General features: G+C 39.1%; 1 protein-coding gene across 2 annotated transcripts in view; it reads left to right on the plus strand.

Annotated features, from left to right (window-relative positions):
* Nucleotides 1–3,957, plus strand: part of dachd (dachshund d) — a 94,317-nt gene extending 90,360 nt beyond the window's left edge. The window contains exon 10 of one of the 2 annotated variants that reach the window (XM_080904104.1): nt 1,778–3,957. In XM_080904104.1, the coding sequence (XP_080760230.1) occupies nt 1,778–1,815 (38 nt within the window). In that variant the 3' untranslated portion in view covers nt 1,816–3,957. The remainder of the gene's footprint in view (nt 1–1,777) is intronic. The other variant, XM_080904103.1, reaches the window with a different exon arrangement.
* The last annotated feature ends 10,273 nt before the right edge of the window (nt 3,958–14,230 follow it).

Consider the following 14,230-nt stretch of genomic DNA (forward strand, 5'->3'; position numbering starts at 1 on the left):
CGTCGCCAGTTTTTCGGGGGTTTTTTTTCCCCCCCGTCGCGTGTGTAAAGCAGATGTTTCAACATTTGCGCTAATATCAGCGCCGATTTCAGGAAGTATTTGAATCGGGGAGATTTGTTTGTCGAGTTCCCACCTCCCACTCCCCCCCCCCCCCCCGCTTTCGTGATCATTTCATCTGTCAGGAGCAAAACGCCGCGATGTTTAAGCCCCTCTCGACAGTGTATTAAATGTCATCCTCTATCAAATAATCGCATTCTCTTTGTTTTCATTAACACCCCTATAAATTGCTCCAACTGTGAAGCTGGGCAGGCAGGCAGACAGACTGCGAGGTGATGCTTGATCTGCTGTTGTGGGCTTGTGTGCATGTGTGCGTCGAGTTGTGCATACCTAACCCACACCCCCCCACACACACACTCGCACAAATTCAAACACCCCCACCCCCCTCCATCTTTGGCTTTCTGTTCTTGCTACTGCTGCATTCATGCTGTAATGACTTTTACACAGAACTCAGTGGTTGTTGCTTGAATAGAGGCAGCCAGAGTGCAATGCCTTTGAGACCTACAGCAGTGCTGGGTAATTAGCCTGTGTGTTTGTACACCCCTCATCCTCCCCCCCCCCCCCCCCCCCCCAAACACACAGTACATACACACACACACACACACACACACACACTCATACACACAACAAGCTTTTGTTGTCTCCCCCGTCTGTGCACAATTCATAAAACACAGCCTAAAAGGGAGGGCAGGACTAATTGATAAAATATTGATAATGTAATGAGCATATAGATGATAATAAAGCACCCCAAAAATGTGTGTTAAAATAACAGCAATAGGATGTTTTTAATTAGCGGAGGTGAATGCTGTCTCTTCTGTTTCCAAGACATCGTAATCAGGTGCATCCTCTGCGGCTCGGCGGAATAGTAGTCAAGCGCCGTCTCTGATGTCCTGCACGGCTTGTGTCATGTCCGACAACGCGCGCCGCTAAACGCCTTTGTGCGCGTTTCTCTTTAACATTGAATTATTTAGGCGCATTGCCATGGAGAGGTGTGCTTCTTAAAGGCATTACCGTGGCACTCTCCGGCAGAGGAAATGTGAAGGTAATAAACGTCAAACATGCTCCTGAGCTGTGCCTAACAGATGCTTTTACCAGCTCAGTGTCGGAGCAGCGCTGCTCGCTCAGGCGAACACTCAGACAAGAGTGTTTGCCTGAAATGGACAAAGCTCGTTAGGTTGGAGGTGTCTGGAGATAACGTAGCAATGGAATGTCTGCCATTTCTAATAAACACCATTCCCATGCAGGAAATGTCACTTAGTGAGCGCCTTACGTCGTAAGTGCAGGATTATGTTCAACAAGGATATCAGTTTAGATGTGTTAAATATGTGTGATGAGTCTCGTGCGTCATTGTTATAACTGCTTTTACACTGTTGGCATTAAAATATGCATGTACGCTCTGTGTTTATATATCTATGCTGATGTAGCGTGCCACACTTTGTATTGGTGTTTTCCCTCTGATATCACCAAGTTTCTTGTAGTGGTTGGAAGTAATAAAGTAAAAAGTCTGCATGATATTTAATCATATTTGTCATGGCTGCTAACTTAATCTTATCCCCAAATCAGTTTATGAATTCATAGCGGTGCCGCTGAAATTGAAAGACTACAGGGCAACATTTCAAAGTTAGGTTTCATCAACAATCGCATCCTGAGTAGTGCTTTTTACGTCAGCGGGATGTTGGCTGTTGGCTAATCTTTGGCTTCTGTGTGTTCTCTGTTGCAGATGGAAGACTTTTCTTGAAAACCACAGTGATGTACTGATAAGGCCACGAGGAGCTGGAGGAATTTAAAAAAAAAAAAAGAGAGAGCGAGAAAAAAGGGGGCGGGGTGGGGAGAAAGAAAGAAAAGAAAACTCACGAAGACTTTCGAGAGCCCTTATCCAGGCAGATTTAGTAGTGGAAGGAAGTCAAGCTGCTTGTAGGAGTTCAATGGACATGCTGTGTTCACCCCAGTGCTGGACAAGGTTGAGTTTGAATGTAGAATAAGGAGTCTTTTTTTCATCGCAGAGGCCAACTATGAAATAGTTTGACGAAGCAGGTTTTGACACAACAGCTTGGCCAACGTGAAGGATAAACATATATATTGAGCACAGTAAAAATGTACCCATGGTACATGGTTGGTAATAACTCATAAATTCACAGCACTGAAGATTTTTATACTGTATCTCAGCCAGCGAGAAAGCTTCAAAAAAAAAAAAAAGAAGAAGAAGAAGAAATCCGACTGAAGTTCTGTTTTGTATTTCAAATTGAATTTTGAGAAGCTAACGAGATGAACCTTTGTGTGTGGGCGGGGTGGGAAGGGGGAGGGAGGGGAAACGTGAGTTTATCCATGTGTTCATCAAAAGAAGAAGAAGACGACTGATGTTTGATTTTCATGTTTTCTAAATTAGATGATAATACAATCAAGTTTCCTTTTTACATTTGTTGTACATACGAGATCCGATGATGCTGATAGGAAAAACTCACTCCAGTCGAACCCGAGTGGATTGATAAGGTATGTGTATATAATGTTAAGAGGTATTGTGTATGCAGTAGAACTATTAGGCAAACAATACCGCCATTTATATAAACCTTCAGTTTTTGTTTTGTTTTTTTGTTCTTTTTTTTCCGTTTTGTTTCGTTCTATCTCTGAGCCGTCATCCTTTCCTATAGCTGCCATTTTGGTGAGAAAGCATGCAGGCATGTAAATGTTTGTCCTGGAATTATGATATTTAATAAATCCTATATTGTGCTGAACAAATACTAGGGTTGACTCACTCAAGCCCGGATGATTTTAAAAACATAATTAACAAATGTTTCACTTTCAAAAATGAGGGGTTTTTTTGTTTTGTTTTTTTTGCTGTCAATACTACTGTAATCTTTGTAACAGAGGTAATATTTCTTGGAATTTACTGTACATTTTTGTCATGAGGCACACTCAGAAATCAGCACCTCTCGATGCGTTTTTTTAAAAAAAAAGAAGAAGAAGAAAAAAGATGAATTATTGTCGTGTCAGCTTGAAAAACAATCAGTCATGATGCAACCTTTCAAATCTAAACGCTATTTGATTACATTGCTCTAATCCCTGTTTGACCTATACAAATACACTTTTTTTATTTTAGTTTTTTTTATAGTGTTTCAAGATATCCCGATAAGAAAAGATTCATAATTTTACTGTTACTTTCCCTAAAGACTTTTGGAGTTTTGGTGCTGAAACACCTGTGTATATTCTCAAGACATAAACTGATGTCAGTCCTTTAACTGCAAAACAGTTTAGACCTTTTGCGTTATAATCAGGAGAAGAAGAAGGAGGAGGAGGAGGGAGAGTGTCCCATGTTCACAATGTTTGTTCTTTTTTGTTCTCAATGGAGTGTCTAGGTCTGTTGTCACTGATAACTTATATAACTTCTTGAATCATCTCCTCATTGTATTTCAAATTCAAATAAAGTTAACATGTTGATGATAAACCCAATGTTTGTGACACAGTTCTGTGCCATTGACGTGTTTGAAGCGGTTGCCCCACAATACGCTGATGTAACATTTCCAGATTGCACATTGATATTGCTGAAACATAAACACACAGATCTTTACCACTGCGATACCCAAACATGATTTTATGGAAACATGGGGGCATCTGCTTTCTTTGAGGTCGTATAGTTGTGTTCATTTTAGGGACATTTACAATCAGCCTTCAGACTTTTAACTCTTTTCTATGTATTAAGAATGAATGAACATATTGTTCTTTGCTTTTTAAAGCAGTAAAAAAATGTGTATAATCAGATGATGGGAATAACTTCTGTACAATTTCCTTTCTTTTCACTGACTCCAGATGCAAGTGCGAGTGTGCCCTTTGACTTGTGTGTGTGTGTGTTTAATGCATAGGCTGATCTTAGATAAAAGACGCAAATGAGGGTGTGACCAAGCTCACTGTAAATAAATTACTTCATGTGTACTTCCGTGTGTATGATGCTAATTCACAATATATTGCCCTAAAATGATAAACAAAAACACTCCCTTTAACCAGCCCTGCACGATGAATGGCCATGCTTCGTAATATCCGCATTAAAAAGCACTTGGGGTCTCGCTGAGCTGTTGAGAAATCATAAAGCTGTTATAGTCGTGCTGCCTTTTTGTTTTGTGAGTGTGATATTGGCAACGTTTCGGCAGCATAATATGTTTTCCTTGTGTGCATGCTTTCTGACGCAGTCGTGTCCACAGTGGAATAATTTCCTTTGCACACTTAAAGTACTAGCTGAGGTAAGCACAAATTCATTAAAAGTTTTTGAAAGCTGTCAAATCGTGAGGCTGCGACGCAGGTTTTAGTCATTAGTCACAATCGGTTACTCATTTGATCATTTTTCACAAGAAAATTAGAGGAAATACAGGTTCCTGTAATTATTTAACAGAAGCACTTCACCTGTATTGCCATTATAGCTCACCTGGTTGAGTAGGTGATCCATATGCTGAAACATCGCAGATGCCTGCGAGGCTTGAGTCTGCACTGGGCTGTTTTCTGCATGCCATCCTCCGCTTGCTGTTTCCTGTCTGCTCTCCACTGTCCTTAAAAATAAATATAAAAATAAACCTAATGACCATGCACTTGCAAGGAGAAACAAAGTAGCTGCGCATACACAAACACACACACACACACACAGTGTACACTCCTACTGTACTAAAAGGGGACCGTTGTTTTACACAGCTCATGAGTGGACCACTTTTTTTTAAGGAAACAAAAACAAAATTGAAAATATTATTTAAATGCCCTTTTTATATAATATAACAGAAAATACATAGGTCTTAGTCACAACAGATTATTTATTTACGGATAGGGAAATACAGGTTCCTGTAATTCTTTATTTAAAGTGTTTCACCTGAGTTGCCGCCATAGCTCACCTGGTAACCATATATTGAAAGACTGCAGGGGTGTAGGTTTGAATCTGTCCTGTCCTGTCATCTGTTCCATTTTGAAACACACACACATACACACAAGTACATGCCTACAATACCAAAAGGGAACCGTGGTCATAAGTGGACCACTCTTTTTTGATGTTTTGTTGTTGTTGTTTTTTTTTGGGGGGGGGGGGGGGATTTTGAAGGAACAAATATAAAATGGAAAGCATTAAATAAGGGACTTGTTTAATTAAAAATACCAAGAGGAAGGCAGCAACCCTGGATAATATTTCTTTTTTTTATGTGGAGCTGGATATCCTGACACATTCTGCACTACATTTAGTTTTTAGTTGTACGAACAAAAATTCCATGGGACTTTTGTTCGGAATAAAAACAATTAATAGGTAGATGCTTGTACAAGCTTTTCTTGATTTATTGCTTTTGTTTTTGATTCACAACACCTATCCACAGGGATTATTTTCAAGTAACTGTAACAGGTACAGCTCTTAAAGCACATAAAAAATATAAAATCGACATTGAAAGACAAATTTCTCTAGTAAGCAATTCTGAGTGAAATGTGTTGACACAGCATGCTTGGCCCATTCCCATTTTGCATGCTTTTTAAAGCATGGCCATAACACAGCCACAGAGATGAATAATTGACTGATTGCTGCATAATTCAGTGCTGCATTGTAAAAATTCAAGGCCTAAAATATTTCAAGCTTTTCTTCTTTTTATTAAAAATGAGGTTAAAGTTTCAATCAACCTTGAAAGAACAATATGACACACAGTGGGCAATCAATCATGAAACCATGCTTCTCGTGGAGTTCAGACTCACACTGGCTGTCAACGCTCCACTCAGTAAAAACTTAAGTTCACTATCGTTTGAAAGAAACTTGCATAACGTCCACTTGATCCATCAAATGACTCCAAGGTTCCTTCTTTGCGCTGCAGTGAAAGATTCACTCTGCTCACCTCCAGTGAGCTTCTGAGATGTGGGCTGTTCTCAGCTATTACTCAGATATTCTGTTTATTTCTCTATCTGATGCATTTTCCTGCACTTGCATGTGAGAGAAAAGGCCCCGCAGCTACATGTTTCATATCACTGCACATTTTGTAATAAATTCAATTCAGTACAAATATGACCATGAGGCACAAAGACTTTAAATACCAAATGTGCATTATAGATGTGCTGTTGCCTTTTTTTCTTTTTTTTTGCTTCAACGTAGTGCGGAAAGCACACTGCTGATTGCATATTCAAAGCACTGAAAGCCTTGTGAGCTGTGTGTTTTACTTACTTGGCTCAATGTGTCGATGCGCTCATGAAGACATCATGAACACATGATTATTCTTGCATGATCCTTTTGGTTCATCCAATGTCACAATGCGACTTGGTTGATGTTTTGTGCTTGCATGGTTAGCTTAAGATCGGCAACAGATTTTTTTGCACTTAAAGGATGAAAAGTTTCACAAGTGAGAAATGAAGCTTTATTTATGCTTCAACGTCGTGTCAACTACATAGTTAACCCCAACTAATTCCTCGCTCATCATCCCAGCCAGGCGATGACCATTTAGTGAAGGCAGTAATATTGCATGTCTCTTGATAACTCAGTGGTGACCTGGAGTCTGTGGAGAGGCATTAGGAAGGTGCAGGCTGATCATCTGAAAGATGGGACTAATGTCACCTAATCAGATAGACCATTATGCATTAGTGAAACTACAAAACAGTTTTATCTGACAAGGGCCAGGCCACATTACCTAAATTAACATTTTGCAAGCATGAACATGGAAGACGACAGAAGCGAGAGGAGGGCTGTAGGACGGCGGCCTGTGCTTAGACATTCGGCAGTAATTATTAATTTATGATTGTCTCTGGTCTTAATGAAAATGAAAGCCAGGAAAGAGAACAGGGAGGGATAATGTGGCGTGAAATTGAGTTTCATTTGTACAGGGGCCACCTTTTAACTCTGCGCTTCTTAGGCGGAAATGAAGCCGAGCTCTTCCCCCCCTCTCTCTAGTGAATGCATTTCAGATTTTTTTTTTTTTTAACTATGTTTCTATCATGCCTTCCTTTGAGTCTTCAGTCAAAGCGTGCTCATATCCTCTCATCCTTTTGTGATATTTGGGGCCAACGCGGCCTTTAACATCTCCATTACTCTCATAAGGCCTTTTCAAAATGACACAAGGCTCTTTGATGTCTGATAACTATGTCAACAAGTTTGTTGAATGGAAATGTCTCTACACAGCACCACCTTAATGTCAGTGAGGCGATGGAGAAAGGTCTCAGACCAGGTTGGTAAAAAAGGGTGATGTGCGCAACATTGTATGGAGTATTTTTCTTTATTTTATTTTTTACTAAAGGATTGTGGAGGGCCAGACTTATGTTGTACTGGTGAGGTAATGGGTTAACACCTGGAAAAATAAATAAGGGTTTTTGCTTAAATATGTGTATGCATGATGAAAAAACCCCTCTGATGTTGTAAACACAGGAACAGATATTCAAGTCCAACATTTAATGACTGCAGTTACTTTTTTTTTTTTCTTTTAAAGGAAGTCATAATACATCACTAGCTTAAAATTCTTTTGATATTCAACTTAACTGGATACAGGCAGTTACAGACAATGTGCACCATATTAAAACTCCTGGGCTGAAAAATTAAGTCAGTGCAAAACGCCATAAACTACATTTTCTGGAATGGCCACTTGAGGCTGGTTCAGTCAGTTTCCACAGACATGACTGACTTTAGAGCTTGTGTTTACAACCAGATATAGGAACGGTTTCAAAATTATATCACGATATTTCCAAAAAATCTGTGATGATGATGATGATATTTATGATGATGTAGTGTTCTGATGTTTGCAGCTTGCAAGCAGCACCAAATTATAAGTATAAGTAAATGAAGGGCCTTATCCATCCTTCTTTTTAAATGAGCTACTGTCACTGATGACACACTACCTAATTCAAAGTGTGAATCCATTGACACAAGCACAGCATTATAATGCAATAGCTGTGAGACAGCATAGCCTAGTTAGTGTTCTTGAAATTTTAATATAGGTACACTCCTTAAAAAAATGAAAGGAACATTTTGAAAACACACCAGATCACAACAATCGTGTTGAATAGCTATCTTCAAATTGACTGGCTAATGTGTTAGGAACAAAAGGATGCCGCATTGATTCATGCAAATGAAAATTATTAACCTACAGAGGGCGGAATTCAAAGAGACTCCAGAAAACAAAGTGAAAAAATAATGCTTCTCTCACTAATTTTATTGCAGCAACTCAAAATGGTACTTAGCAGTTTCGATGGGCTCCACGTGCTTGTATGCATGGAGACAATGCCCTCTTGATGCTATTTTGTAATTAAGAAGTATTCCTTTAATTTTTCTTTGAGTAGTACATAAAACAACTGCGTAATACTTTAGTTTAACAATAACTAAAGCAACTTAACCTACTAACAAATCAGTATTGTCACATAGTGAATCTTAAAGATACAGAGCTTTTAAACCACCTGCTAAAGCCATGTTTTCCACCATATGACCACATCAGTAATTCCCATCTAACATCAGCTCATCCTGTTTACTTGTATATTCTGCAAAACTCTGCTTTGTTGGAGTTTGTTGAAGTGGCTCCCTGTTTAGGTAGTAAATCCTTACTCACTGTCAGACATGCCTGGCTCATAGTTGTCTTGTTGTGTAGACATGTTAATGTTGCTATAGCAACGATATCATGATATGACATTTTTATATCATTTTAATGTTTATATCACTGTTATCTTGGATAGTATGATCTAACACAGGCCTAGCCTCGGTTTCTATAACTGATTTACTTGTAACGCGTTACTGTAATCCGATTACTTTTTTCAAGTAACGAGTAAAGTAAGGGATTACTATTGCAAAAACGGTAATTAGATTACCGTTACTTTCCCGTAGGAACGCTGCATTACTGCCTTACTAAAACCGTGAATTTTCTTGCAAGAATCTCTCATGACAGTGACGTAAGCAAGTGCGACGTTTGTGACAACAGCTGTGTGCAGATCAACAATGGATCACATATCGATTGTGGGAGAGAGTATGAGCATGCAGCGTTGAAAACGTGAAAGTACTGACCTTACTTTGAGTTTGATTCCATAAAAAGTGACAAAAACATTAGCGTCCGTTGTGCGTGGGAAGAAAACTTCTTTTTACAGCGGAAAAAAAACCCTAAACTTCCAAGCAAGCACGATGTAATGGGAAATTCACAGAGAAACTCGCGGATTTTTCAACTGACCGCGGCACACCTGCACCAGGGTAAACCTCCGCCTACCCGACTCTTGCTTTACATGTGAAAATAGAGCAACAGGACCGCTGAGTCTTTGACTTTATTTATTTTCTGCTGTGTTTTACTTGCATCTATTTGAAAGAGTGAGTGTAAACACACACACACAAAAAAATATTTTATGTGCTGGAATGTGCAGAAAATAGGTTTAAATATTAAGTCAGAGAATGTTGCATATAATTAAATTTTTGCTTGATGCATAAAGTTAAAAGATTAAAACTAATAAAACAAGTTTTAAAAAGGGACCTTTCCATTTGATTACATTTTGTATGATGGATTATGTAGAAAAAGTAGAATTGGCCTCAAAGATCTATCGCTTTATCACCTAAGGTTGTAAATTGTGTTTTTAAAAAGTAACTAAGTAATTACTTACTTTTGAAAATAAGTAATCAGTAAGGTAACGGGATTACTTTTTGGGGAAGTAATCAGTAATTAGTTACTGATTACTTTTTTCAAGTAACTTGACCAACACTGATGATAGCTATGGGTTTTTATTTTCCTATTTCAATTTGATTAATTTGTGGAAGCACTACGCCACAGGTAGATGCTGACTGGGTTTCACTTTGGCTAATTCAAATCATGAATTAAACTTCCTGACTGTGTTTGTGGTGTCGGTGCCTTTCATAATATAATTTTCTGCCAAATAAGATGTATTATTATCAAAAAAAAGTCCAAACAGTCTGTCCAAGAATTTATTTTTTGGTAAGTAAAATTATACTTATGTTATGTAGCACTAATTAGCACCAACATCAGCATCATTAGCACTCTTTTAAGTTTATATCATGGGCCACAATGATGCAAAGTCCAGTATTACCTCTGTTTTGGGGATGGTACAGTGATGTGGTGCTTAATACTGTTGCTTCTGGGTTTAATACAGGATTCTGCCTTTCTTTGTGGACTCTGCATGTTCTCCCCATGTCTTTGTGAGCTGTTAGCAAGTACTCAGGCTGTCCAAAGACATGCATGTTAGGTTAACTGGTGATTATACATTTGGATGTAGGTGTGAATGTGAATGAGTTACACTGGATGGAAGAATGGATGGAAGAAGAAAGAAAATTCTGAAATGCAAAGAAGCTAGATCATTAGAACTGTGGGGATCCTGAAAGAGATGGACAGAGGTGGGTTCTTTAGTTAAAGCCAGTAGGAGTACTAGCTGTCACATGATCCATAGTCAATAGGAAATTTGATTTCTGCCACAAGGAGCATTATTGTTATTCATACAGAGAAATGTGAAGATTTAAATCTATTCAGTATATAAACCTAATATTCATTAAATCTTATATTACCTCGGTAAACATGAATAAATTATTGAATATGTGGCACACATTAAATGATTTGATAGTTTTATGCATTTATTTAACCTTTGTACGCCGTGTCAAAAAAAATATTTTGGTATTGAAGGAAATTGCCAAAGTAATTAATTACACCTGCGGTGACAACAGAAGGTTATTTTTTTCTAATATAAATGGAGAGTGGACCCAACCAAGTGAAATGAGTACTCTGAGGTGTTGCTCCTAGGCTTCCTAAGGTGAGGGACCCTGTCCTGCCCTCAGAGGAAATATAAGAATTGACATAAGTGGTTCATGTCTTCTGTTGTCTGACTTTTTCACTGTATTTCAGATTAGTACACCGTGGAACTACACAAAAGTCGGCCTCTGCAAGCCTTTTAGCACCACCACCACAGTAGCGTATGATGGACACAGTCATTCCTTTTACTTTAGTTTGTTCCTGTGGCATCATAAAGAAAAAAGTCGGGAACTGTGTCACAAACTCAATATTTAGTTTCAATACTGGGGCCCTGAAAACTTGAAACATGTATCATATGTTGGTGTTTCTGTTGCTAAAATGGTAATATATATGTTTAAAAAGGTTTAATTCTGTAAATACACTGAGGGTTAAAACGTAATTCTAAATTGGTATTCTAAATTCATCAACATTCCCTTTGTGATGTGGTTAATATTCTCAGATGAGAAAAGTAGTAGGTTACCAAAGTAGCTCCAGTTGGTGATTTATGTCTTTAAGTGAGGGAAACAATTCCTAACTCATTGAATTGTTTGGTGTGGCTGAAGCCTTAATACCTATTAGTTTTCATGCTCCTGCATTCATATCATTAATGATTTGGTTTATTTATCTAAAACTTAACATGAGTATCATCTGTCACTGACATAGAGCAAGTAAAGCAAACAATGGGCTTAGAAATAAGAAGATATATTTGCACAAGGGAATTTTTGTAGATCCATTTCAAGTTTATGAATAAATTAGAAATTCGGAAAGTAATGTAAATGATTCACATCTTATCTTGTCTGACTTTTTCACCTGTGTTTTCAGGACATTGAACAAGTATCATTTGTTACTGTGGAATAACGAGTTTTTGGCCCTGGAACAGATACATTTTTTAAGCGGCCACTGTTTTTCCTGAAATATCAATACAATAGTGATTTATATCTGAAGTGGCATCTGCAGGCTCTTGCAAAATTACTCACAGACACAGTATCCAAATCACCAGGGTTGGTTATATTAAGTCAATTACATTTTTACAATTGTGAGCGAGGGATGGTTAATTTAGTTTGACCCAAGAGCCACCGACACTCCCCCAGATAACAGACAGATGAGACGAGTGACCACAGGCATAAGGGAGTGTGTGTCTGAGTGTGTGTGAGCCCACTGGATTAGTCTTCATTTGATGCCTCTGTCATAAGGGAGGGGAAGACTGAACGTTGGCTGGCAGAGCAAAGAAAACACACAGGGTCAGTAGAACACACACAAACACAAGCACACACTATTAACCTCCCCCCAGCTCATCAACTTTATTTTGCAATCTTCCCACAGAACCATTAGAATACCCCGAAGAAATGACTTTCCAATTAAAGGGGATCTAGAAGACGTTTTTTTTTCTTTTTTTTTTTTTTTTATATATCCTCAGCTCCTGGAGTCCTTTATTCCAATAATTTAAATTGGAATTGATTTTTCAATTTACCCACTGACTGTTATGGACACAGAGCATAGGGCCAAATAGAGCTACGTTGTTAGAATTTGTCATGATAGAGCCAAACATGCAAATTTGCACATTTGTTTCATTCCAAGAAAACAATCAGGGAAGACAACAAATTTAGGCCTTGTGTGATTATAGAATTTACGCATTTATGTGGAAAGGTTACTGTAAAAACGACTCACATTTTTGTTGCGAATTAGCGCGCACGATCGCATTAAGAAGTTCAGATGTATAATTTATTGTAATGTTTAACAGGCATTCTATTAGTGCTCAAAAAGCTTTAGCTCAGGCCAAAATGTGCCCAGTACACCACATTTCCCACAAGCTTCTAGAGTGGAGTAAAACAGTAGTCTGTTCCAGACAGGGAGCTAGAGCCGTACACGTTTAAGTTTGACAAACTATGCCAATGAACTCTGCAACAACAGCAGTTCCAGCTGCGTTCTAATGAGCATTTATTGTGCCTCTACAGCAGCGCTCGCTTTGCAGAGCCTGCTTCAAAGCGAACCAGATTCTACTTGAGCTGTTTTACAGATGCGTCTCGAAATCCGAGGCCGTTCTTCTGTGGACGAATGGTTCTGTCTTTTGCTCCTGACAGCTGTGCGGGCTTGTTGTTCGCTCTCTCCTGAGTTGTTTTAATAAAGTTGTGCTGCAGGACTAGTGAGAGAAGATTAATGGACGCACAGGAAGTGTGGCAGTTGTGAGAGGATGCAGGACAGAGCGGGCCAGCAGCCATCTGTTCCCTCTCCTTTACAGCTCTCTTAATGGAGAAGCAAACCAAACAACATGGATCTGAGCCCTGCAGACATACACACACACACACACAGAGGCAAGCACACACACAGACACGCACACACCTCTATTGCACACAGCTAAACACAAAACATCACTTTATATGACAGAGATGAGAGCTAGGCTTTTGTCATTGTATTCCCCCTTGTTGGATGTGTGCGTGTGCCTGCTGGTACATTTGTGTATATGTGTGTGTGTGTGTGTGTGTGTGTGTGTGTGTGTATGTGCTTTTTTTCCCCCTACCTTTCAGCGAAATAAAGTTGGGTGTGAGCCACGGCTGTGAGATTTAGATGAAAGACACAGCCTGGATGGAACGTGATTAAGAGATATGTTCTTGAGGCAAAACAGGACTTGGCATTTGCTGAGACAAAACCTAATCAAATTAAAGCAAAACATGGCCATTGTTGTGGAGTGTGTTCTCTGCTTGTGTCACGTTTGAAATGAAACAGTGTAAAATAGATATGGGCTTGTGTCTGCGCTGCATCACCAGCCCAGTGACTTTATTCAGATTTACACACAGGCACTGACTAATGATGGTTGTGCCCAATGATGCCTAAAGCACTTTATAGAGCTGTCTGGGTTATAAAAAATGTTTACTATGATGGAGCAGAATGGCTCGCTGAAAGAGTATTATTGTTTACAAGATATTGTTTTCGATTAATTCACTCAGCAGAATTGTTAAATTCTCTATCCAACAGGCATGCCAACCTCCAGTTCCTTCTTCCGTCAGTAAGTAGCCTCCAGTCTTCCTTCCGCGGGCTCCCTCTCTACACCAGTGCTCCATATTTATTATTAGCCTTTAATGAAATCTATAGTCCGACTGTTTCTCATTTTGTTTGTTCTCAATGAGCGCAGGCCATGTCACGTTAAATGACAACATGCATCGTCTCCCTCTTTTTCCCAGTGAAGACATCTGTACGACATGATGAAGTTTCCTCTCTGAGTATCAATCCTGTAATTGAGCTCAGGGAGAGGAGACGTGATGTGCACACAGAGGAAGTGAAAGGCCTCCCTCGCTCTTCATTCCATTCCTTCATCCCTCCCTCTGTTTCTCCCTCTTTCCTACACACACACACACACACACACACACACACACACACACACTATAGACTAATGCGGCATCCTACTTTTATGCACATTTATTCTTCTCTTCCTCTTTACCTGCTTGTACATTCAATTTGTCAGTCAGCTCTCTTTAGATGCACATCAG

Source organism: Rhamphochromis sp. 'chilingali' (assembly GCF_963969265.1).
Source record: "Rhamphochromis sp. 'chilingali' genome assembly, chromosome: 14".
Taxonomy (NCBI): domain Eukaryota; kingdom Metazoa; phylum Chordata; class Actinopteri; order Cichliformes; family Cichlidae; genus Rhamphochromis; species Rhamphochromis sp. 'chilingali'.